Below are 22,640 nucleotides of genomic sequence, written 5' to 3'. Positions count from 1 at the left end.
GAGTAGCTACCTCATTGGCTAGAGTTCTTGACAAACGATGCTTCCCGCTACCATATTCATAGCAAGAATTTGATGTGAAGCCTTCCCCCTTCATATATCTATAACAAGTAATAATTCCGGAGGGTGATTACAATCTATGCGATACAAAATACCGGGAAAACAGCAGCTTTGCAGTAGCCACAACACCGTTTTAGTCTATGGAATTGCAAAGAAAGAAACAATTTATATAAACATCCTAGGAGGAGAGATAAAAAAGATTCAAAAATGAAATAGACACGTTATACAGTCTAGGTGATTTAGTTTGAAATGACCGGCCAAATGAAATCAGTGAATTCACAATTAATATATACCTAGTGAGGTAAAGGAGTGGCGTAGACAAAGGAGTATAGCCAAGGAATTATATTATACAGTGTTTTCAACATTATACAATCCAACTTTTCACGACATCCTTTAACATCATCAATAATATCCTTCAACATCCTTCGCCATCCACGATCCAATCTTTCACGACAATACCTTTACAACCTAGCTTCGTTTTCCAGGAACGGCATCCAAGATGTTGTAATTCGTTGATAAGTTTCTCCAACTCGTTGTCATCCACATTATATTTTAACAACGAGATAACACAACCTCCACCTCCAGCCCCAGTTAATTTTGAATGCAAACCACATGATAAGGTTTTTTCGCAAATTTTGTCTATCACTGGATGACTCACACCAATCGTTCGCAAAATATCCTGGTTTAAATCAAGTAGTTTCTACAACCAAAGAAAGAAAAATACAAATGATAACTCCTCCACAGACATCGTTTGACAAGATGTCGTATTTCGTATTAGGGAAGTGGAAACAAATGTTTCGTTCTTTCTCCTTCTTAAACATCAAAAAATTCCATCTTTACAAGAACTGACACTTTCTCAAACATTCATAAGTGCCAACCCTACGCCTATAGCACAAGACAAAAAATTCTTACCTCCAGTTTGTTAAAATATCCACGATCCATCGCACCTTAAACACCAATGGCAAAGATATATCATTGGTTCAGTTCAGTGAATCAATTTTGTTTAAATCATATTGAATTTCACCTTCCTGCGACCCCCAAAGCTCCAAAACTCTTCTACATTCTAAGGTTATTTCGTGTATAGCGCTAAAGAGATGCTCAAACATGACTGGCATCTACAGAAAAATAAGTTGACAATCATTAAGACTCAAATACTTAAGAAAAATGTTCAATACCCATACACAGCTTTACCTCATCAAAACGTTCACGTAACCCAGTAACCATAGCTTTTGTGCTACGTGGTATATTTGTATTGACGACAAGAATGCGCAACTCAGGAACACTACTGTCACAAATGAACGCTATTTTTATAAATTACATTTAAAAAATATATTCAATACAAACAATATTATCATGCATAAATTTATCACTTTTTACCTGTTTATATTTTCCAATTTTCCAGCCTGAAACTGCAGAAATCCTCCTAGTGAAAAAAAAAACAACCAAAAATTTAGTGTCGTTGAACTTTATGATATTTTCACTCATACATATTGTGAAAAATTTATACTGTACCAAATGTACTGACAGTGTTATCAATTCCTGATGGTTTTCCATGTATTATTGTCTCGGCCTTGTATGCCCAATCACTGATTGTTTTAAGGCATTCATTTGCACAGCAATCCTGCATAGGCATCATAATTGCTGAAGGTTCAAGAATGCCAGAGGTGATAAGCATTGTTGTAGCAAGCACTGTACAGTATGCAGCAGAGGATCCAAGTCCAGCTCCAACAGGAACTTCTGATTTTAAATTAAATTTACCAGGAACAAAACTAGAATGACGTTAAACAGTTGTTACTGCCAAAAAGTACCAAATATGTATGACAAAGTTGTTATTGCCACAAAAGGTACCCACTATATTGTCATATGTAGAGCAAGAGCGTTTCTTGTAGCACAGTATCACTAATAACGTAAATCAACTTTTCCTTGTTTTGCCAGTTTCGACTTCAATCATGAGTATTATTTGTAAATTGGCAACATGACTCACTGACAGAATCAACCCATTCTTAAACCTAATATACTTTCAGTAAGTAAAGTAATATTGAAAAATATATTTGTATGTCTGTCATTCGTAATTTTCCCATTTCACAACAGAAATGTCACATGACTACATTCTTGCAGAAAAATTGATTGAATGACTAAGACCTGAGGTAAGTACCAAGAAACAGCATTTGCACACACCAATTACCTTTGCATTTGACCATAAATAGATTGATAAAGGTAAATGAATGTGCGTATAGCCATTAAGGCAACTGGAGAAACATCTGATGAGCCAAGAAATGCTTTGAAAGTGTCCATGTCAACTAAATCATAAAAACACATAGACATCAAAAAAATCATATCACATTGGAAATAATTGGCTTACTACTCTCACCATCTGGTGACAATTGTATATTCTTAATCTCCTCAATACTCCATGACATAAAACATTCAAGATCTTGAAAATCCAAATCTACTCTACTACCATCCAATCTTTCCCAGGTCAAGTTTGTTCTGAGATCAACACTAGCAGCCAAAGAGGCCTAAAATAATATGCATTTATATGAGTGAGTGCACAAAATAAAAACTTGTAAAACTTAGTCTTGTATTTTAAATCAGGGGTATAGTCAGGGAGGGGAGCACTAGTTGTAATCCTCCAAACTATTTTTTTCATGAAATTTTCAAATTGACGGCTATAAGTTACTTTTTCAGCACACCCTAATTGACTTGCCTTCCCTTTTCACAAATCCTGCCTACATGCCTGTAAATATGAAGTGTACCAAATATTTCCTGGAAATAATTATCAAAACATTGAGATGCACAAATATAAATCTACCTTCCCATAAACAACAGCATGCTCTCCATGTAAAATCACCTTGGCAGGAGCAGATACTACTAAAGATTTGTAGTTTGTAACCATTCTCATAAGGCTTTTCCTCAAAAATTGGAATAAGATGAATATAAAAGAACAATTATTACATGTAACACATGATGTCAGCCAACTACACAGAGCTAATGAAAGTTCACCCCTCCAGGGACAAGGTTTCCATTTCTGTGTCTAGCACGAAGGGGTACCAAGAAAACACCGCACTCACATGGAGGTAAACTATAATTATCCTTGAATTCCATATTCAACGGTAACATTTTCGAAAAACATATTATACATGAAACTTCATTCAAGGCAATAAATAATTAAATGAATATTTCTGAAGAAAATGTGCCCAATTTTTACGGCGAAAAATAGTGAAGTGATGAGCCCTTTTTACGTCTTCTTGTTAGCTCAGTGGTCATTCACTGGTGGTTATGCGTGTTGTATGTATACCATGAGCCAACGGACATGAATCAATCTAGGTCAGTGATCAAGGCAAACTTGATCTAAGAAAAATACATTTGTGAGCAATGAGTAACGATATATATAAACAGATATTCCAATAAGCTTTTCAAAATAAAATTATGATCTTTGTACTCGAAAATATTCCAAGAAAATTCCAATGTCGAATTCCAAATATTAATGACGGAAGGAAGAAAGTGGAAGGGCGAAGTCTTTTGAAAACTGGTCACTTCAGCATCACCATTCCAAAAAAAAATTTCATCGCTATTTTCAATTTTTACCAACATTAAAATATTTAAAACAGATTGCATCCAGCTGTGCCCAAGACGAACAAACTATATGAAGTTCAGCCATGTTTCGAGTTTCATATCGAAAACATACAAAATACGGCTGCAATGTATATTTTGGGAGGAGAGAAAAATGTCTCCTTAAAATTACTATACAATTCATAACTACAATTGACAATTTCATTAACATTTCAACACTCGGCAAGGAAACTCGTCATCTATTTACAATAGAACAATATTATACATACATTTACACATCAAAAACCAAAAACTACGGAAGATTTTTTAAATCTGTAGCAAGTAAAATTGGATAGGTTAAGATGGCTTGAACACAGGTCCAAATTTTTGCATATAATTACGAATGTACTCCTTTGTCTTTATTTTAACAGAATCATTGCAAGCTAAAGTGCTCTCATCTTTAAGTCGACCTAACTCTTTCACCATAACGCCGTGAGTAAGCTGGAAAAATTTCAAGTCAAGATGCATTAAAGTCATTTGAATTCGAAATGAAAAACAACCAAACAACAGGAGCTCGACAAAACTTTCTATGGCAAACAAATTTCAAAAATAAAAATAAAAGATGACTAAAGCACGCTAAAGCGTTATATTGTGGCATTGAAAGTCAATTATGTGCGTATGAAATTAATCAATATGGTGAAAAATTGGGGAAGATAGCTGAGAGCTTACTTCAAACTCGAGGAAGCAGTTAACGCCAAGAGTGAGTAGCGAAACATTGCCAAGACGAAATAGTACGTGAAAATAAATCAACAAACCTTTCTCGCCAAAAATTTAAAATCTTCAACACATGTTATACGCCCAATTTTACAATCAACTTTGTGATAAGGATTGAGGTAATTCACAACCACGTTGGATAACTATTATCAACAAATTACAAAAGACATAGAAAATAAATCACATTCACATTGTGGGTCAAGTCCTTACCACTAAAATCCATGCCATACCCACCTTAACCCTAAACGTCTCTCGACGTTTCCTCTGTTCACATGTAAGATGGCGTCCCTGTAACAATGATGATGGTGAGTAGGCTCCTTTTCTTATGTCAGTAGTGTCGGCAGCTGCACACTTTCTCATTGGACTTTTTGGTGGAGAACCAGGAGGCGTGGATGGCGAGCGAGGCTTCTTCGACTTTCTCGTATCGACCACTTCCTGAAGAACGTAATACGAGTCAGAAGTTTTGATCGCTCGTACGAAGAGTCAGAAGTTTTGATCGCTCATACCCACTAAATTCGTTCATTTCGTTGAAGATGAACTGGAGTTCTGCAGCTTCACTTACCATATTGACATCTTCTGCGATGTGAGACGTAAAGAAGTTGGGATCTATCCTCGAGTCGAGTTGATCGCCAAGGAAGCCAAGCTCTGGTGTGGGAGGACTTCGGTCAGATATTGGAGGTTCCCATTGTGTTTGCCTGAAAAGAAAAGACTGGAAACTAGTAGACATCCACAAGTCTTTGAAAAATCGCGATACAACTCCAATATAAACAAACCTAGTAACTATATGATAGTAATACGCTCTACCCTCTCCATCGTAAGCTCTTTTCCAGTCAGGGGGGAGAGGCATCTCTTGCGTTTTATCATAGGCATCATAAGCGGCCCATTCCGAGTTAGAAGCGGTAGAAGTAACCATCGCAACATTAGATCTTGAAATTTGCTCCCTCGAATTATACTGAATGGATTGAATGTTTGACATGTTAGGTAGAATATTGGCGAAATTTGCTGGATTCATTGGAAATTGCGAGGGATATCCAGATGGATAAGGATGTGAAGTTGAGTTGTTTGTATTAGCCCAGTTCAACACAGCTTGATTATATGCATGATTTTGGCTGGCTGTTTGATGATACCCGAACGGAGTTGTTTGAATTTGATATCCTTGGTTGTAGGTGCTAGGTGGGGGATTTTGAGTTTTTTGCACTGGTGGTGGTGGAGGTAACTGATTAAACCCAGAGTGGGTGGTACGGCCATTAACCAAATTATTCCACGTGGTTTGGTATCCTGTTTGTTGCTCTAGGTTTGCTTGTGATGTGGTGTTTTGATGAGGAGCTGGGTACTGTGGAGGGCCCATCGTCGATGTAATAGAGAAAATGGTTTGCGAGGAAGGATTTTGGGTATTCCATGGGTTGGTTTGTATTGATGGTGTTGTATTCGACGTTGTTTTGCCGGGATCAACTTCCTTGAAATTAGATGACTTTGTCCACGAAGGCTGTTCTTTCTCTTTAGTCGACAACTGATCTTCATTCTTTTTTGCTTTCTTTAAGGATACTTTATGATCTTCATTATTCATGGCACTGGCAACATTCTGTAAGCGTTGATTTACAGACGTTTTGTTCCCGTCACTTAGTGCAACACTTGTGTCCGGGCAACGAGTACTAACGGATGTAAAAAGTTCACTATTTGAAGGTGAAGCATTTCCTTGGAGTGCTTTTGATGGGCTTAACTCTTGTGCAAACAACTTTGATAGAAATTCGTCTTTCTTGAAAAGATCTTCGTCAATCTTTGGTATGTCAACGGTATTGACGACATGTCTTAAAATACAAAAAGTAGAGGAAGTCAGTCATTCTAGCAAGAAGCAAAGTAGAAGAAGTCAGCCATTCTAGCAAGAAACAAAGTAGAAGAAGTCAGTCATTCTAGCAAGAAGCAAAGTAGAAGAAGTCAGTCATTCTAGCAAGAAGCAAAGTAGAAGAAGTCAGTCATTCTAGCAAGCAGCAAAGTAGAAGAAGTCAGTCATTCTAGCAGGAAGCAAAGTAGAAGAAGTCAGTCATTCTAACAAGAAGCAAAGTAGAAGAAGTCAGTCATTCTAACAAGAAACAAAGTAGAAGAAGTCAGTCATTCTAGCAAGAAGCAAAGTAGAAGAAGTCAGTCATTCTAGCAAGAAGCAAAGTAGAAGAAGTCAGTCATTCTAGCAAGCAGCAAAGTAGAAGAAGTCAATCATTCTAGCAAGAAGCAAAGTAGAAGAAGTCAGTCATTCTAGCAAGAAGCAAAGTAGAAGAAGTCAGTCATTCTAGCAAGCAGCAAAGTAGAAGAAGTCAGTCATTCTAGCAAGAAGCAAAGTTGAAGAAGTCAGTCATTCTAGCAAGAAGCAAAGTAGAAGAAGTCAGTCATTCTAGCAAGAAGCAAAGTAGAAGAAGTCAGTCATTCTAGCAAGCAGCAAAGTAAAAGAAGTCAGTCATTCTAGCAAGCAGCAAAGTAGAAGAAGTCAATCATTCTAGCAAGAAGCAAAGTAGAAGAAGTCAGTCATTCTAGCAAGAAGCAAAGTAGAAGAAGTCAGTCATTCTAGCAAGAAACAAAGTAGAAGAAGTCAGTCATTCTAGCAAGAAACAAAGTAGAAGAAGTCAGTCATTCTAGCAAGAAACAAAGTAGAAGAAGTCAGTCATTCTAGCAAGAAACAAAGTAGAAGTCAGTCATTCTAGCAAGAAGCAAAGTAGAAGAAGTCAGTCATTCTAGCAAGCAGCAAAGTAGAAGAAGTCAGTCATTCTAGCAAGAAGCAAAGTAGAAGAAGTCAGTCATTCTAGCAAGCAGCAAAGTAGAAGAAGTCAGTCATTCTAGGAAGAAGCAAAGTAGAAGAAGTCAGTCATTCTAGCAAGCAGCAAAGTAGAAGAAGTCAACCATTCTAGCAAGAAGCAAAGTAGAAGAAGTCAGTCATTCTAGCAAGAAACAAAGTAGAAGAAGTCAGTCATTCTAGCAAGAAGCAAAGTAGAAGAAGTCAGTCATTCTAGCAAGAAACAAAGTAGAAGAAGTCAGTCATTCTAACAAGAAGCAAAGTAGAAGAAGTCAGTCATTCTAGCAAGCAGCAAAGTAAAAGAAGTCAGTCATTCTAGCAAGCAGCAAAGTAGAAGTCAATCATTCTAGCAAGAAGCAAAGTAGAAGAAGTCAGTCATTCTAGCAAGAAGCAAAGTAGAAGAAGTCAGTCATTCTAGCAAGCAGCAAAGTAAAAGAAGTCAGTCATTCTAGCAAGAAGCAAAGTAGAAGTCAGTCATTCTAGCAAGAAGAGAGAATTGAAGAGATGATACTTTCAACAGCAAACTTAGCTTAGATGCCTACCTGCTCTTGCTACTCACGTCTACGACTTTTCCTTTAAAAAAAAGATATGAAATGAACTCAATAAAGGTGAGATAGCATGAGATGTTCTTTCAATTTATTCCTTAAAATATATTCCATAAAATACATTTGAAAATATAATAGTATGAAAAGGTTTTCGTTTCAACAAATTCAAAGATTTGAATGACAACCATACCTTCCATTGTATCCGAGGTAGACACTAATTCACGCTGCATCTGTAAAAAAGATAATTATGATATAGTAATTAATAATTTAATCTTTAATGCGCAAACACTAACGACTATGAAGTAAAATACAAACCAAGTGCGAAGATTTCTTTGGAATTCGATAAACTTCCTACACATAAAGTTACCAAAAATCGGACGTTAAAGAAAAGTGAAAATCATTTGTAAAAACAAGACATCGTAGGACAACAAAAACACAATCCACAATAAGACGCAGATGGAAATAGTAAATTTTGGACTTCTTAAAAAGCCATCGTTACGTTTACATTTTTATCCACAACATGTGAGGATTAATTAGGGAACGGAAGTACGCATGCTCATACAATCGCAATTAAGTGGTGTGATAATTTCAAATAAAGGGTTTGAATAAATGTGATATTTATAATAAAAGATGTGAAATGTGAGACCTAACATGCGGAGTGAGTGGGTTTGTTTGTTGAAAAACTGAAGTATTTTTTACTAGCATTAAGTCCAGAATTCAGAAATGTTTGGTTATTTTTGAATAAAAGTGCCTCTAGACACAAGCAAAGACAGTAGCGAGAGATATACCAAGCTGACATCGAAATCGGATAATAAAAACGAATACACAACATAAAGGTTTAAGTAAACCCATAAAGTAAACCGAAAAGTATAGAAAGCTTTAAAAATAGAATTAATAGTGACGTAAATATAATTTATTGCAACGTCACAATAAATTCTGTTTTAAAAACTTCTATAGTATTTGGTTTATTTTTATTGCTCCAATTAAATGCAACAATGTAATGTTCGTTATAATAAGTTCCGTGAAGTGTTCTGTGATTGTTGAAAACGAGGTTTTCAATAGGATAATAAGTTTTTAAAGATATAGAAAGATCGTGTGTTAGGGTAAACTGGTTTTGTTTTGAATCGTATTTTGAAATTTCAAGATATCATTTTTTTCCGAATTTGCTTTGAACTTTTCTTAATTGTCGGCTGGACATGGCGTCCATACATCAACAAAATATCCCGGATTGAAAAGAATATCACGTTAACAAAACCAAACAAAAAAGGCAAACTGTTGTTCTAACCTTTAAACTGCTCCATTGGTTTAATAGATCAGCAGCTATATCTATAACACTTTCGCCATCACTCAATGTCGCCTCGTCTTCCGAATACTTTGAGGATTCTTCCCCAGATGATTCACTATTTCGATCAAATATCTTACTATATAAAGCGATATGTTTCAGTCGATTTTTTACCCGATTGGGTTTAAGTTCAACAATTTTCTGCTCGAATTGCTTGAATTCATTCACAGTGTTCGTCCCATCAGTTTTAATGGCAGAATTCGTTGAGATGGTTTTATCACACTCCGGTACAACCTCAAATAATTTCTTACTTTCGGTGTTTAAAAACTCGTTATTTGAACTACACTCTTGCAATCCCTTTGCTACAAATAAAAGATTCTCCTTAGAGGTTCCCTTGTCTTCATTTTGCATTTCTTTAACTTTTTCTAAATTATCCATATTTCCCGTGTCTACTTCGGCTATCGCTTTTAGGTCTTCAGAGCTGGAAGTGATATAAGCATCTCGTCTTGAAGAATCCTCCAATGCATCGGCGGGACTAAGTCCTCGAGAGTCGACATCACTGGAGCTCGTCTCTTCTTCGGGTGCTGTCGATACAGAAGGCTGCTTTGCCCATTTACGAATCACCTTGAGTACTTTTGTATCTTTGACTTGATTTAAGTTCGCGACTGGCAGATGCTTTAATACTTGTACGATCTGTGTGTTGTTTATAACCGCAAAATAAATATAAAAAATGACAATCAGGACAAATACTAACATCTACATTATTGGGGTACGAAATACGTATGGTCAGTTTTGTCATATGTGTATAAATCCCATCAACAAATTTTCAAAAATTCGAATGTGGCTGTGCGCTTTATGAGCACATTTTGTTTAAAAGCTAACTACGCCGCACGTAAGCCATCAATCGATGATGACTTGTTAATCATACATATAAACAAGTATTTATGTACACGCGTCAATAAATGTACTAGATGAAGTGCAGCATTGCTGCTTCATTTCATCAATGTGTACTGAGAAACACGTCCATGTAATATACACAGGGTTAGTTAGTGAAGAAGAAAGATGAATGTTTCGATTCTCTGATAATTGCTTTGGAATAATGTAGATAGACGGATACACACCTTCTTTTGAAGTTTTCGAGAATTCTCACCGAGATCAACCATCCAACTCCACAGGAGAGATAAACCTTGATACTTCACGAAGTTTTTCAAGCAATTTTGATCAACAGTCGCCTGAACGATCGTAAAATACAAATGTAAGATAATGTAAAGTTATTTTCGTCTATTATGCAAAATATGCAAAAATAGCAAGAACACTGGCATAATAGATAATCATTTCATTGACAAACCAAGCAATTCACAAGGGGAAATCATAAACAAAGAAAAAAAGTAATAAGCAATGCCAATTGTACAGTTAGGGCAATTAGAAAAGTTTCGACAAAAATAAACATTCAGCATAAAAATACGTTGAAAGAGGAAATTACCGCGAGAGCATCGAGTAACAAAAAACGCTGTGATGTTGTTTCAGCACGAACCATAAACTGTGATAACTTTAAGGCCTGGTTGTCCGTTCTTAATCCTTTATCGCCAGCCAACAGCTGAGCTATCTCCAATTCCAACTACGAACAAAAAAAAGAAAAGTTTCAATAATTTATACTAGCGACAATTCAATGTTTAATCGAGGCCTACCGGTTTATCATTAAATTGCTCTGCCAAACGCCGGCGACGATTTCGTCTTGGTGAACTTGATCGTACAGACGAGGCTAAATATGACAAAACATTGTTCGTATGTTAACCCAACAGAAGGTAATATAATGATGGAAGAGTTTATCATCTTACCAGATACTATGGCTTTCAATGGCATGTGTTTTTCCCCTCCGATAACCCCGAGGCAATTTTGAGATTCACAATAGCACACTTGAGCTTTTTTCCTATTAAAAACGTACAATTGAGTCAAAAACACTTTGTATAATCAAAGCATAGTTCAGTCAAATGACCTATAAGCATTTCACGATTTTGTCTTTAAAACAACGAGTTAAAGGCCAGCTTAAAGAAACAACTCTGCATTTAAATATAAATTTACTTCATGGATAATCAGTAATTATTCCCATAAACAAACACATGGGTGGATCCACAGCGATTTGTGCGTGACTGTATGTGTTTGTGAGTGTGAGGGGTAGGGGAAGGAGGGAGGATGCTATAGTTTGGATTAGACTTTGGTGGCTACTTGTTGACGTACCATGTCGGTTAGTCTTTTGTTAAATGCTAATCACAATTTCTTTTTCTATTGTTTGGCATGTTACTATTTTGTACAGAAATTTTCACCCTCCTGCATCCCATATAATAGCCAAGGCTAGGAGGTGCACACCCCTTCTCACCCCACCTCTTATTCCTGCCCTGAATAAACACATAAACATATCATTCAGTACAAAGATATATACTTGAGGTTTTGGCAACAGCATAAACATTATGAATATCAAAAACAAATAATCATACATAACAACTTATTATCACATATAATTTTACCTACCCATAACGTTGAAACTTGTAATCAAAAGTCAGTTCAGTTCCAGCTGGGATCTGTCTCAGTGAAAAAAACCCAATTCTCAGGTAACCATTGACAGTCCACTTAAATAAAAGAAGAAAAATTTAGAAGCTGTATTTATGTGTATAAAGAACAGGCTCATCACCAAATTAAACTCTTAACCAACTGACCTTCTGAGTTTCACAGTTTGGGTCACAGCTATGGTTAATGAAACGTGACTGATTCCCTTTGTAAGTTGCATCGATTATCTTTTAATGATTGAAATAGATATGGTAAATGTATGGTAAGTATGGTTAGTATTTGGTAAGTGATATGGTAAGTATTATGGTAAGACCCTACCTCATCCGCTTTTAATGTCATGAAGTAGTAGTGTTGTCTGTTCTCTTTATCGTATGTTTCAACACGTTTCTCAAATTCTTCATATCCCATCACCTCGCCACAATACTCCATTATGAACTGATGTCTTAGAAAAGGGAGAATAAAAATGCCGACAGTTAAAGTAATCTCTTACATTCAAATAGTCAATCTTTAACATTGATCTAAAATTGAATCTAAAATAAAGCGAATGATCTAAAATCCTGCATATTTGCAAATTCAGGTAGTTTTGCAGACACTTAATATCACCTTTTGTGGCTAATTTTGTAACAGCATACTTAACTGTACAAAGCTAAAGACAAACTTTTATTAAATTGACCGGGTATGACTTACTCTTTAACATCTTCCAAAGTGCGAAGACCCCATCCTTTTTTCTCAGTCTTGAATACCTCCACACGAATTCTCTGCCCGATTTGGAATTTTCTATTGGAGCAGAATTCACCACATGGGCATCGTCTATTGCTAAAAATATGAAACTGGTTAGCAACAATAACAATTATCACTGATAACTGTAAAGTTTTTTTATGGTATTAACTTGGCATCTGGTGTTTGCCCAAACAATAGTAAAGTACATATTGAATCATGTTGTTTGAAAATAAAGTGTCTGTCTTGTTCACATAGTGCATCAACCTGAATTTTTTATCTTGCTAAGGAAATTTTTCAACAAAGTACTTTTTTCACTCGCAGTGAGTTTCATTGTTGTGTGTCCATTGAAACAATACAAAATTTTCTCATAATAGGAGAAAAAAAATCACCCTACAGATAAAAATTGCACCAAGCAAATTACTTCAATAAGTTGTTCATACCACTCTATCATCAATACTCTGTTGATGCAGTCTTCACCGCAGCCAACAAAGTTATGCTCATCTTAGAAAGAAAAATCAAGTTTCACTGAGTTTTTGCATTGAATTACAGATTACAATTACTATTACACATTCAAAATTAATAAGTCTTTCCATTCGTATTACCTGGACAATATGAACAATCGCATGTCATTCGACGGATTTCTTTATTCACTCTTTTTTTTCTGAATAAGATTTTTGGATGTGTTCGTGAAATGCATCAAAGTAAGAATGAATCTTTAAAAGCAAAGAATTTATTTTGTATTTTATGAGCATACTTGTTGCCAAGATAGATGTTTTCATAGAGAGTTTCAAATAAAGGAAAACTATCTTTGGTATGAGTTGAAGTTGTAACGCCATAATTCTTGATACTACACTCCTCCTTCTGAATGCTACTACAAGAAAGATTAAAAGTAAAGTAAATTAACTCAATCCAATTCAGTAGCAATCCTGATAAAGAATATTGTAGTAGTATATCCTAGTAGTATATAGTAGTATGATAAATGGATTAGAATGAATAGTTGCAAGTGTGCATCGCAATAGTGAAATCAGAAAATGCACAAAATAACCAATAAATACTCACATTTCATTTGCTTTATAGGGGCTTTATACAACGATGCTAAGATTATAGACATGCATTGAGTTCAGCCATCTTCAAGTATCTACCATTTCAAATTTCAACTGAAATTTTCCCAGTCATGCAAATCTATATATCACAGGGTAACAAATCTTTCCTGGACGATTGAAAAAAGTTCTATAGCTCACAAAACTTTAAAAAAAAGAAGTTATTATCGGAGTAATCATTTAATTAATAGTATTAGCTTCTGAACGCTTTTTCATTTGAGCTAATGGTCATTTCCTCCGAGAATTATCGTCAATAATAAAGACAAAAGATACAATCACTTAGAAAACATACCATTCAAAATTTTAGATGCGTGTTAAAGTAAAAATCTCATTCACCTTTTATTCTCCAAGTCCCATGGGAATGTTTCACTATCCTTTACAGTTGAGCGGCTAAAATCCATTTTCCCAGCCACTATTTCAAGGAAATTACGACTTCCTATTACGGGCAGAAAAGCCTTTTGACTGGTTTGTCCAGACTGAAAGGGACTTGTTATGTTTTCCGCCCACAATAGGCCGCAAAACGAGGAAGAACTTAAATGTTACATTTCAACATGGCCGCACATGCCACTCCAAATTCATATGCAAATATTCAATATTTTTGAGAGTCTCTATTAGAAATTAAGCTGCTTCATGAACCTTTGAAATGATGTACATTGAAATAAAATCAACGCTTGTGTACAAATTTGCAAACGTATTCTCAATGAATTTTTATGCATATCGCAGCTGAAAACAATTGTGAAAATGTACATAGAGAAATTCCAAATTTGGTAGGAATGTACTGAACATCCCGGATACGCAATCGCTTCTCTCAATTTCATTGGTCAGTTTACTGCTTGCCCACGTTTTTTAAAGCATCCCGCGTTATCAATTGCGCGTGAAGTCAGCGGTCATCAACAGGTCTATCATATTTGAAAAGAAACAGTTACTATAGAATGAAATGAGCATTTTAAAACAAAGAACAGTTATTCAACAGTACTGAAAAAACTTTAGATAAGCAAAAAACAAGGATGTGTTTTGCTGTCAGGTGTTTGCGTTCATGTCAGGGCGCAAATGTATGTGGGCTCACATTTTATGTTATGGTTTTTAGCGTTCAGTTGTAAGACTTGGTGTGAGTACCTACTCGCAGGCAAATTTGGTAAATTCAAATTCTCTTCAGATTACTACTAGAAGTTTCATTTTTCATGTCCAACAAAAAGTTTTCCTTATGTAACCAGAAGTATCAACTTTAATATGTAATTAAATTGAAAATGCCCATTCGCTGATAGAGTTTTTTCATGTCAAAAGTAAAAAGAGTAATATTCGAAGTTTCGAACTATTCGCGACAGATGAAAAATGTCTTCTTATGGAGAGAATGGTCTAAATTCATCGGCGAGCAATTACGTTGAAACTTATCTTGATTGTAAGTAGCAGCGTAAGTAGCAGACTCTTATGGAGAGTCTAAAGTGCGGTTTTAAAGTCAATTAAATGCCTATACTCTTGGATCATCTAATCAGTTATTTGTATTCACGAGAAAACTTCATCCTGTTGATAGATGTGGAAGCACTTCCAGATGACTTGCAAAGAGATATTTCACAAATGCGTGAGATTGATTTGATTTATCAAGGTAATGGCTTTGCATTGCTACTTCTTTAGTAAATCAATTGAAGCCCCCCCCTGGGGTCAGCCACTGCATATTGAAATTAAAGAGACTGATTTTGCCACTTATTTTATTTGCTAGTGTCCCATTTCTATTGCATTATTACTTTGCAGACAAGCTGAGAGAAATTAGCCGTCTTATTGATGTTTATAATGAGAGAAAAGAGGGGCCTCTTCGTAAAAGGGCATTAATTCAGATACAACGATGTTTGGTGAAAAGCCAAGAATTGGGTGACGAGAAACTTCAACATGTTTCGCAAATGATAGATATGGTATCTATAAAATGAATACTTGGATTGCTTCATTAACAGGTCTGAAAATGATGATAACAATTTCATTAGGTGGATACGAAAAGTCGTCAAGTAGAGATTGAAATGGAACTGGCTGAACTGCGAAATGATCAATCACATAGTTTGTCTATGAAGCATGACAGGCAAGGTATAATGAAAGATCACATAGTATGTCTGTGAAGCATGCTTTGCAAGAAGTATAATGAAGATTTTCTTCACCAAACATGCTTTGCTATCTGAATAAAATCGGCTGTTGATGTTTTAGAAGATTTGGATTCATCTCATAAAGGTGGTGAAAAGGTTAAGACAACAAGTAGGCAAAATATACGTTCATTATTTCTACATTGAAAGGTTTTTTTAATTGTGATGGTAATGTATTTATTCATCACAATGCAGGAAACCGTCGTCGATTAAATGACAAAGTAAAACAAGAGCAGGAATCCATCAATGCCGAGAAAAGTTCAACCTTGGACAACCCAAAACCATCAAAGAAGAAAAAATTCAATCGCAAGTATGTATTCTCCTTCCACTGTTTATACCATTTTGAAAAGTAGTTCATATTCTTTTCTTGCTTTTATTTGTTTTAGAAGGAAAAAGGAAAATTCTCCCACACCTGATATCCCTATTGATCCTAATGAACCCACATACTGTTTATGCAATCAGGTAAATTGAGGAAAAGACCTGAAAATGTTTTCATGTATACTTAAATTATTTTTGTCTCAACTAGGTTTCATATGGTGAAATGATTGGTTGTGACAATGATGGGGTATGCTTTCATTCTTTTACATTGACTGTTTGTTACTCATGAAATATTCTGCATTCCATTGTCACTTTTTTACTTTCAGTGTGAAATTGAATGGTTTCATTTCCAATGTGTCAATCTAACCTCTAAACCTAAAGGCAAGTGGTGAGTAGAACTTTCCTGGATGTATCTTTATGCTGATGTGAAATGTAATGTTTCAATGAAATGTGAATCATTTTTGATATTATTTTTTGCAGGTATTGTCCAAAATGCAGTCAAGAAAGACGTAGAAAGAACGATAAGAATGAAAAACAGGACAAATCAGATAAAAAGAATATTGTCACTTCATAATGCATTTTTATCTTGAACCATTGCCCTGCAATGTGTGCACAGTTTGAATATATATAAGTAATTTGATTAAATACTATTATACATATGTATATCTTTTTACATTGGATATGTTGTAGAGGATCTTATCCATCCTATATATTTTGTCTCTTAATTACATTCCTGAAAATGTTTTGTTTAATAAATTAAAAATCAATGTTGCTTGAACCAACATCTCTTTATATGTATACTGGAGATACATAATCAATCACCTCCATTTATTTCGTGTAACTTTGCCATGTGTTTGCTTTCCTCTATTTTTTGTTTTAAATTTTCCACCCAGGTTTTTTTCAATTCATCATTTTCGTGATAAAATACAAAGTAAACGTCTGGGAATATAATTCTGTAAAGAAAATGAGTCAGTTTTTTCTCAATCATTTATGGACGATATGGATGCATCTACTTTTAACTCTGCGGTTGCACTCAAGTCATGAACTTTATAACCACTACATGTACATTAGTTATGAGTACTTACCTAAAAAAGTTATCTTTTTTGCCATTTGCTTCGCTGTAATTATCGTCAATTTGTATTGCGTCCGTAAGGTCCAACTTTTTCAGCGTCTTTAACGCCTATAGAGATAAAACCAATCATTCAATTGTTTCGTTAGATTCATGCATCTTTTCTACAGTCTTCACAATTTACTTACGTTTTCATTCTTCTTGTACATGAAGTAATGATCTTTAAGAATACACCAGCGTCTCTTCCATGTCTTAAAGAAAAAGCAAATTTGGTTGGAATAAGCCTAACTAAATACTGGCTGCAAAATTTATCGCAGCCAGAGATTCTATCTTTCATCATCGTATTCGTCAATCCACCCAAAACTAGACCCTAGTATGGTGATATCATGGGCAATAGTGTTTCCCTGTTTCTCGTTTTAATAAACTAAACTATCTTCCTTATCAAGCAAAACGACAACGTTGCAATAAATATGTAGAGGAATACGTCGACAGACTTTACTCTGGTTAAATTATGAAAATAGCTATAACGTATTTGGAATACCACGTTCCTTTTTGTCAGTTAAAGTGTGAAATATCCTAGCTACACACTACCCACAAAAATTTAACAGTGATAATAGGTACGATTAGAAAAAACGCGACAGAGGGACTAACACATTTTAGGTACGTATTAGTTACGTCATTCACTATGGCAGACAAAACCGTTCCGGCCCCCCGAAAAATATTTGTCGCTCACCTTGCCTTCCTTTTTCTTTCGTAACTCGCCTTCCCATGATGTAATCTAAGTTTATAAAAGCAAAAACGACAAGTGCTGAAAACGTTTCACGATGAAAAACGAGAGTTTCAAATATTAAAAAAACTTATTTCTTTTCAAAAGAGTAAAACTATGACAAACATTTTTATACGGAAGCTGATAGTTGAAAATGATGAAACGTAACGGGATGAACATAACTTAAATATTCTTAATTTCTTGACCTATGATTCATATTTCATTGTAAATCCCAGGTTTACTGGCAAAAAATTGCATTTACACTCACCTTAGACGTAGTAGTAGAGCCAGTTCTGCTCACTCGCTTCTTTGTAGGCTCAGAGTTTTCATCTGCTAAAATCTGCCTGGATGGTACGTAATGTCGAAAAATACTGCTGTACTCGGGTCGGTTTGAAGGTTTGCTTTTATACGGTTGTAAAAGCTGAACTCGAATACCTATCATTTAAAACAAAGTAGAACTAAAGTGTAAAGATGAACAATATCCACCTACGTACGCCAAGAGTCTTTAAAGATTTTATCCTCGCACTTAAATAGCACTTTTGGCCAATATATAGCATATTTTTACATGAATTATAAGTGTTTATGGTGTTTGATCCGCAATAATTTCGTAAAATAATTTAAGTACAAATTACCTTCGCCCACTTCAAGAACTGGCTGTTCTTTAAGATGTTCCCAGACATCTACGGGACTCCAAAAGTACGCTTGACCAAAACTGTAACTTTCGCCATGGCATTCAATTTTAAAGTGTCGCACTGAGTCGGATGCTCTCACAGAGACAGTGTAGTGTCCAGCCTCAGAGCCAGATCTAATCAAGTATGAACCTTCGTCGGAGTTTTGAAGAAGAATCTCTGATGTTTCCCTCGACGAAGCATGATAAAAACATCTGGCAGTAAAATAAAGTTTTCCATCAACACAGTTCACATAGAAATACCTAGATATAATATATTTCCTTTTCCTGTCGATAATTTTTTTGCCTTATTCGAAGCTTCGTATCCCAAGAACTTAAACATTAAAAATATATTTTAACCTTTTCCAGCAAACTATCAAACTAAATGCAAGTAAAACAAAAATGTTACAAGAAGATACTCACGGAAGACGTTCCATTGAACAATTGACATATTCCTCCTCTGGATCAAGTTGCGAATCCTGACTCGATGAATCACTCTCCATTCTATCACGGTAACCATCAGATCCTGAAAAACTCATTTTTTCAATGATGAAAACCAACTTGAGTACTGCTTATCGTTCGCCTTGTGACTGTCAACTACGGAAACTAAACGACTTTGAGACAATATGGCCAGAAGATTGTATATATTCAAAAGACAATTCAAATTTGCACTTTAGAAATGCAAATTACCATTCTCTACATGCATGATTGACTGATTTTCACATCAACAATAAAATCACGAATCGAAAGCAAGCATTCGAAAGAAAATAATTGAGAACGAGCAACGGATCAGTTGAACAAACAGAATGTAACGAATAACAGTGTACAAAAATAAATGAGCAAGAAGATGTAACGTATACACCTAGGTTTTGTAGGGCTACTAACCACGTATACATATGTGTGACATTGTTTGCATAGTATGTCGGGTTAATGTGTGACATTGTTTGCATAGTATGTCGGGTTAATATGTATCATTATGCAACTATTCAGGGAGGGTTTTATCACTAAAGCTTTTGAGTAAAACAATCAACTCATTCCGAGCATCTCGCGTTTAGGTTATTTATTTAAAGTCCTGTCACCAACGTACAAACCGTTGACATTGAATCCAATATAACCAACAGTTATTACAATCGCGGAAATTTCAGTTAAAGAAAAAAAAGAATAGTTAAAAAATATCATTTAAGTGGAATAAGGGGAATAACCAAAATTGGGGATTGCCCATGACATCACAAAATGTATGTAGCCGGCACTGAGCAAAAATGTATAACAAATTATGGTCTATTCAGATTTTTTCTTTTAATTAACAATACTGTATTAGAAATACTAAAGTAGATAATTTAGGCGTGGGAACGAGGCTGTCGACTTGATAAATGTCTATTAGTATTAGGGTAAAACGAGAGTCGTGAAAACCAAGCACATTTTAAGGACTTTTAAAGCCATACTCATAAAAATTTAAGGACAAGATTTAAGACCTTGCATTGCCTGCAAAGCACAACTTAAAAAAATTAAAGTTGGACTGTCAAGCACATCTTTATACACGAGTTTTAAGGAATGTGAAGCACCGATAGCGGATCCACCCAACGTTCGTCAAAATGAATTATCACTCCTTAATTTTATATTCGAAGCACTTTCACAAAAACACTATTGGTTTCAAGAATATAATTTTACCAAAGAATTTCCCTATAATGTCTTAGAAATGTAAATGTATGCAAAAACATGCTGCAGTAATTTATTTTGACGTAATCTAGATCCGCCACCGTGAAGGACATTCAAGTTTAGTACGAGCCTTGATTCTATACAGCATAATCAAAAAGAATGAGTTGGGCAAAATAAATACTTAATACTTTTAAAAATCAAATAAAAGTTCGCTCGCCATGATCGTAGGGGAATTACCGATGTCATTTGGTAGTTTATCTTTAATTAATTTCCTGTTACCCTTCATTCGGTTGTATGTAGCGATCAAACAACAATGACGTCAACGGCACGGTTCTGCCAAGCTGTACCGTTTTACTGTCTTATCATCAGATGAGGTAAACACACAAGCATCTAACCTACGCCAAAATAAATTAAACATATCATTACTTATAATTTAACATATCATTACATCAACTCTCCTAGTCCTAACCATTGGTCTTAACCTACCTGCTATATGCCATATCTAATATGGGCGCAGAATGACCGTGCCATTCTCGTTCACAGTTCCCCGATCGTGCGTCCCAAAGACGCAAAATTCCGTCCAAACATGCAGAAAAGATCATACCTCCCTCACACAATATCTTTGTGACACCAGCCTGATTTAATTGACATTAACAAAGTTAATAACGTTTCATGACATGAAAAGTTTGGACTACATTCTTAGTATCATTTACCGGATGTTCACATTGTTGACGAATCCGCTGATTGGTTAGGTCCCAAATGCCAAGTTTTCCGGACAGGGAGCCAGTTAAAACGACGGGCAATCTGCAAAAACATTTCCATTTACTGGACCATCTAAATTTTTCTAAACGCTTATTAAGTATTAATATCTTAAACAATGTAAACACGAAACACAGAAATGTTGTGACAAGTCTATGCAGTCAAATGGCAATCAAGGCATGCTTTGAAAACTTAAAACGTCAATGGAAAATTTACATTGAACAGAATGCCACAGACTCAATTGATAAATCTCCTTCCTGTATTAATGCTGCCTCGATACTTCCCAAAACCTAAAGAAATTAAGGAGATCAAATCAATGCAAATGTTAAAAAAGGGCTCTATGATTACCAGAAGAATGAAAAATACTGATTTAAAAAGACAGTTGAAAACTTCCACACACTTCAGTTTATTGGAAGATATATCATCTAAAAACGTTACATAAAAATTGTCTGGAAAAATCTTAAACATGGCAAAAATTGAAATTATGCGATCTTCAAGAGGTAAAAAGGGGAGTTGAAGCCCTGAAACCTAAATCAAATAAAATGAAATAAAGCAAAAAGTAATACAAAAAAATGCCATACTTTGCCATTACCAAGATGTGTTAGTTTAAGAATGCCGTCTTCTGAGCCACTAGCCAGCAAGGTGTAGTTTTCATTAACATCAATGCAAGTTGTTGACGTCTTGTGAGCATAATTTCCTATGTGAGAAGACTAAAATCACCTCAAGTTCTTCAAAATTATGAAATTTGTATAGCTTTTCAAATGAAAGCTTTATGTTTTACCTGAAACATGAAACATATAATTTGCATTTTTTAGGTCCCATAATTTTAAGCTTCCATCGCCATACCCAACGCAAATTCTTTTTCCTAAATGATCAAAAATCATTTCAATTTGTTGTAAATTAAAAAATAACATTGAAAATAATGCAATTTTACCATCATTCAGAAGATGGGCACATGTTGTTTTAGGACCATGGCTTTGAAAGGTCTTGCATGCACCATCAGGAATCTTCCACATCCAGAATTCCCCATCTGCTGTACCAGCAAACAAAACATGTGCACCATGGTGCCAAAGTAGCCACTAAAACAATCACATTCGCTTAGGAAAGACATTTATCAACCCAGTTGTAGCTAATGCAACCAAACTCACAACCTCCAAATCTGATGTCTCAAAAGACCAAATTTCTACACCCGTAGTGAAAGACCATACTTTGATTAATCCACTCATATCACCGGTGGCAACATATTTTGAATCATGACTAAATTTCACACATGTTACAGAATCTTTGTGGCCTAAAAAATCAACAAAAACCTGTTAAAAACCAAGGTTTAGTTCGCCTCAATAAACGGATGCTGAGATTAATCTTACCATCACATAAGAATTTCACACTGCCATCACTGATCTTCCAGACAAAAGCCCTGTTATCTTCACCCCCAGAGACAATATGGCTACGGCTGGATGGATCAAAATCAACAGCAAACACAGACTCTAGTCGAGCAAAAACAAGAGAAAATTAGTCACATTCATTTCCTTAAAAAAACAAGGGGTTTTGAGCTATACCACTATGTTTTGTAAATGTTAAACCAGAATCATCCCTCTGTATAACTAGGTCGTCGTCATTTTCAGTTAATTCACCATCTACACCTAAATCCTCCACAGCATATGCCAATTCTACAAAAAATACACAACAATTCACCTCAGAGTCCAGCATCATAAAACATAATTTTCCACATACTATAAACATTGATGCATTGATATCAGAATGATAAAATTGTACCATTACAATCTTCATCATAATCAAGCTCTATTTCTTCAACAATTTGAAAATCATCTTCCTCGTGTTCGCCATAGTCGTCTTCCATCATAAGAGAATATATGTTCTGAAAACTGAAAACACTTACTG

General features: G+C 35.3%; 5 protein-coding genes across 9 annotated transcripts; 1 reads left to right on the top strand and 4 right to left on the bottom strand.

Moving 5' to 3' along the window:
* Positions 1-281: 281 nt before the first annotated feature.
* LOC124452991 (mevalonate kinase-like) lies at positions 282-3,276 on the bottom strand. Of its 4 annotated transcripts, none has more exons than XM_047003660.1 (10): positions 3,129-3,265; positions 2,870-2,969; positions 2,429-2,576; positions 2,243-2,357; positions 1,570-1,826; positions 1,435-1,480; positions 1,249-1,339; positions 1,082-1,172; positions 970-1,004; positions 282-757 (listed from the first exon to the last, which is right to left on the bottom strand). In XM_047003660.1, coding segments are annotated over exons 1-10 (1,170 nt in total). In that variant the 5' UTR covers positions 3,131-3,265; the 3' UTR covers positions 282-472. The 4 variants fall into 4 exon arrangements, with proteins under 4 accessions (XP_046859616.1, XP_046859618.1, XP_046859615.1 ...); XM_047003662.1 differs by having other exon boundaries at positions 1,249-1,342; positions 2,909-2,969; XM_047003659.1 differs by having other exon boundaries at positions 1,249-1,342; positions 3,129-3,264.
* A 428-nt stretch (positions 3,277-3,704) lies between these two features.
* Positions 3,705-13,948, bottom strand: LOC124452988 (histone-lysine N-methyltransferase SETD2-like). 2 transcript variants are annotated; one of them, XM_047003655.1, is made up of 21 exons: positions 13,714-13,948; positions 13,032-13,148; positions 12,880-12,938; positions 12,718-12,778; positions 12,245-12,373; positions 11,876-11,999; positions 11,707-11,784; positions 11,522-11,619; positions 10,831-10,922; positions 10,681-10,754; positions 10,476-10,610; positions 10,114-10,224; positions 8,996-9,685; positions 8,026-8,061; positions 7,901-7,940; positions 7,708-7,738; positions 5,157-6,191; positions 4,946-5,078; positions 4,618-4,818; positions 4,425-4,526; positions 3,705-4,110 (listed from the first exon to the last, which is right to left on the bottom strand). In XM_047003655.1, exons 1-21 carry the CDS (start codon positions 13,776-13,778, stop codon positions 3,967-3,969), a joined length of 3,555 nt encoding a protein of 1,184 aa, XP_046859611.1. In that variant the 5' UTR covers positions 13,779-13,948; the 3' UTR covers positions 3,705-3,966. The 2 variants fall into 2 exon arrangements, with proteins under 2 accessions (XP_046859611.1, XP_046859612.1); XM_047003656.1 differs by having other exon boundaries at positions 13,032-13,145.
* Positions 13,949-14,494: 546 nt separating this feature from the next.
* LOC124452998 (inhibitor of growth protein 1-like) lies at positions 14,495-16,599 on the top strand. The gene is made up of 10 exons (XM_047003672.1): positions 14,495-14,776; positions 14,909-14,980; positions 15,127-15,284; positions 15,354-15,450; positions 15,568-15,615; positions 15,699-15,813; positions 15,890-15,965; positions 16,030-16,068; positions 16,148-16,209; positions 16,302-16,599. Exons 1-10 carry the CDS (start codon positions 14,710-14,712, stop codon positions 16,393-16,395), a joined length of 828 nt encoding a protein of 275 aa, XP_046859628.1. The 5' UTR covers positions 14,495-14,709; the 3' UTR covers positions 16,396-16,599.
* LOC124452997 (dual adapter for phosphotyrosine and 3-phosphotyrosine and 3-phosphoinositide-like) lies at positions 16,371-18,967 on the bottom strand. Its single transcript, XM_047003671.1, has 7 exons — positions 18,747-18,967; positions 18,289-18,539; positions 17,925-18,091; positions 17,624-17,668; positions 17,079-17,141; positions 16,907-17,001; positions 16,371-16,774 (listed from the first exon to the last, which is right to left on the bottom strand). Exons 1-7 carry the CDS (start codon positions 18,860-18,862, stop codon positions 16,636-16,638), a joined length of 876 nt encoding a protein of 291 aa, XP_046859627.1. The 5' UTR covers positions 18,863-18,967; the 3' UTR covers positions 16,371-16,635.
* Positions 18,968-19,594: 627 nt separating this feature from the next.
* Positions 19,595-22,633, bottom strand: LOC124452990 (angio-associated migratory cell protein-like). Its single transcript, XM_047003658.1, has 11 exons — positions 22,515-22,633; positions 22,298-22,408; positions 22,106-22,225; positions 21,890-22,029; positions 21,673-21,817; positions 21,520-21,603; positions 21,320-21,435; positions 20,955-21,028; positions 20,693-20,783; positions 20,466-20,614; positions 19,595-20,374 (listed from the first exon to the last, which is right to left on the bottom strand). Exons 1-11 carry the CDS (start codon positions 22,600-22,602, stop codon positions 20,299-20,301), a joined length of 1,194 nt encoding a protein of 397 aa, XP_046859614.1. The 5' UTR covers positions 22,603-22,633; the 3' UTR covers positions 19,595-20,298.
* Between the last annotated feature and the right edge of the window lie 7 nt (positions 22,634-22,640).

This window comes from Xenia sp. Carnegie-2017, unplaced genomic scaffold (genome assembly GCF_021976095.1).
Source record: "Xenia sp. Carnegie-2017 unplaced genomic scaffold, XeniaSp_v1 HiC_scaffold_25, whole genome shotgun sequence".
NCBI classification, from domain to species: Eukaryota; Metazoa; Cnidaria; class Anthozoa; order Malacalcyonacea; family Xeniidae; genus Xenia; species Xenia sp. Carnegie-2017.
This window is presented reverse-complemented; position numbering and strand designations above follow the sequence as displayed.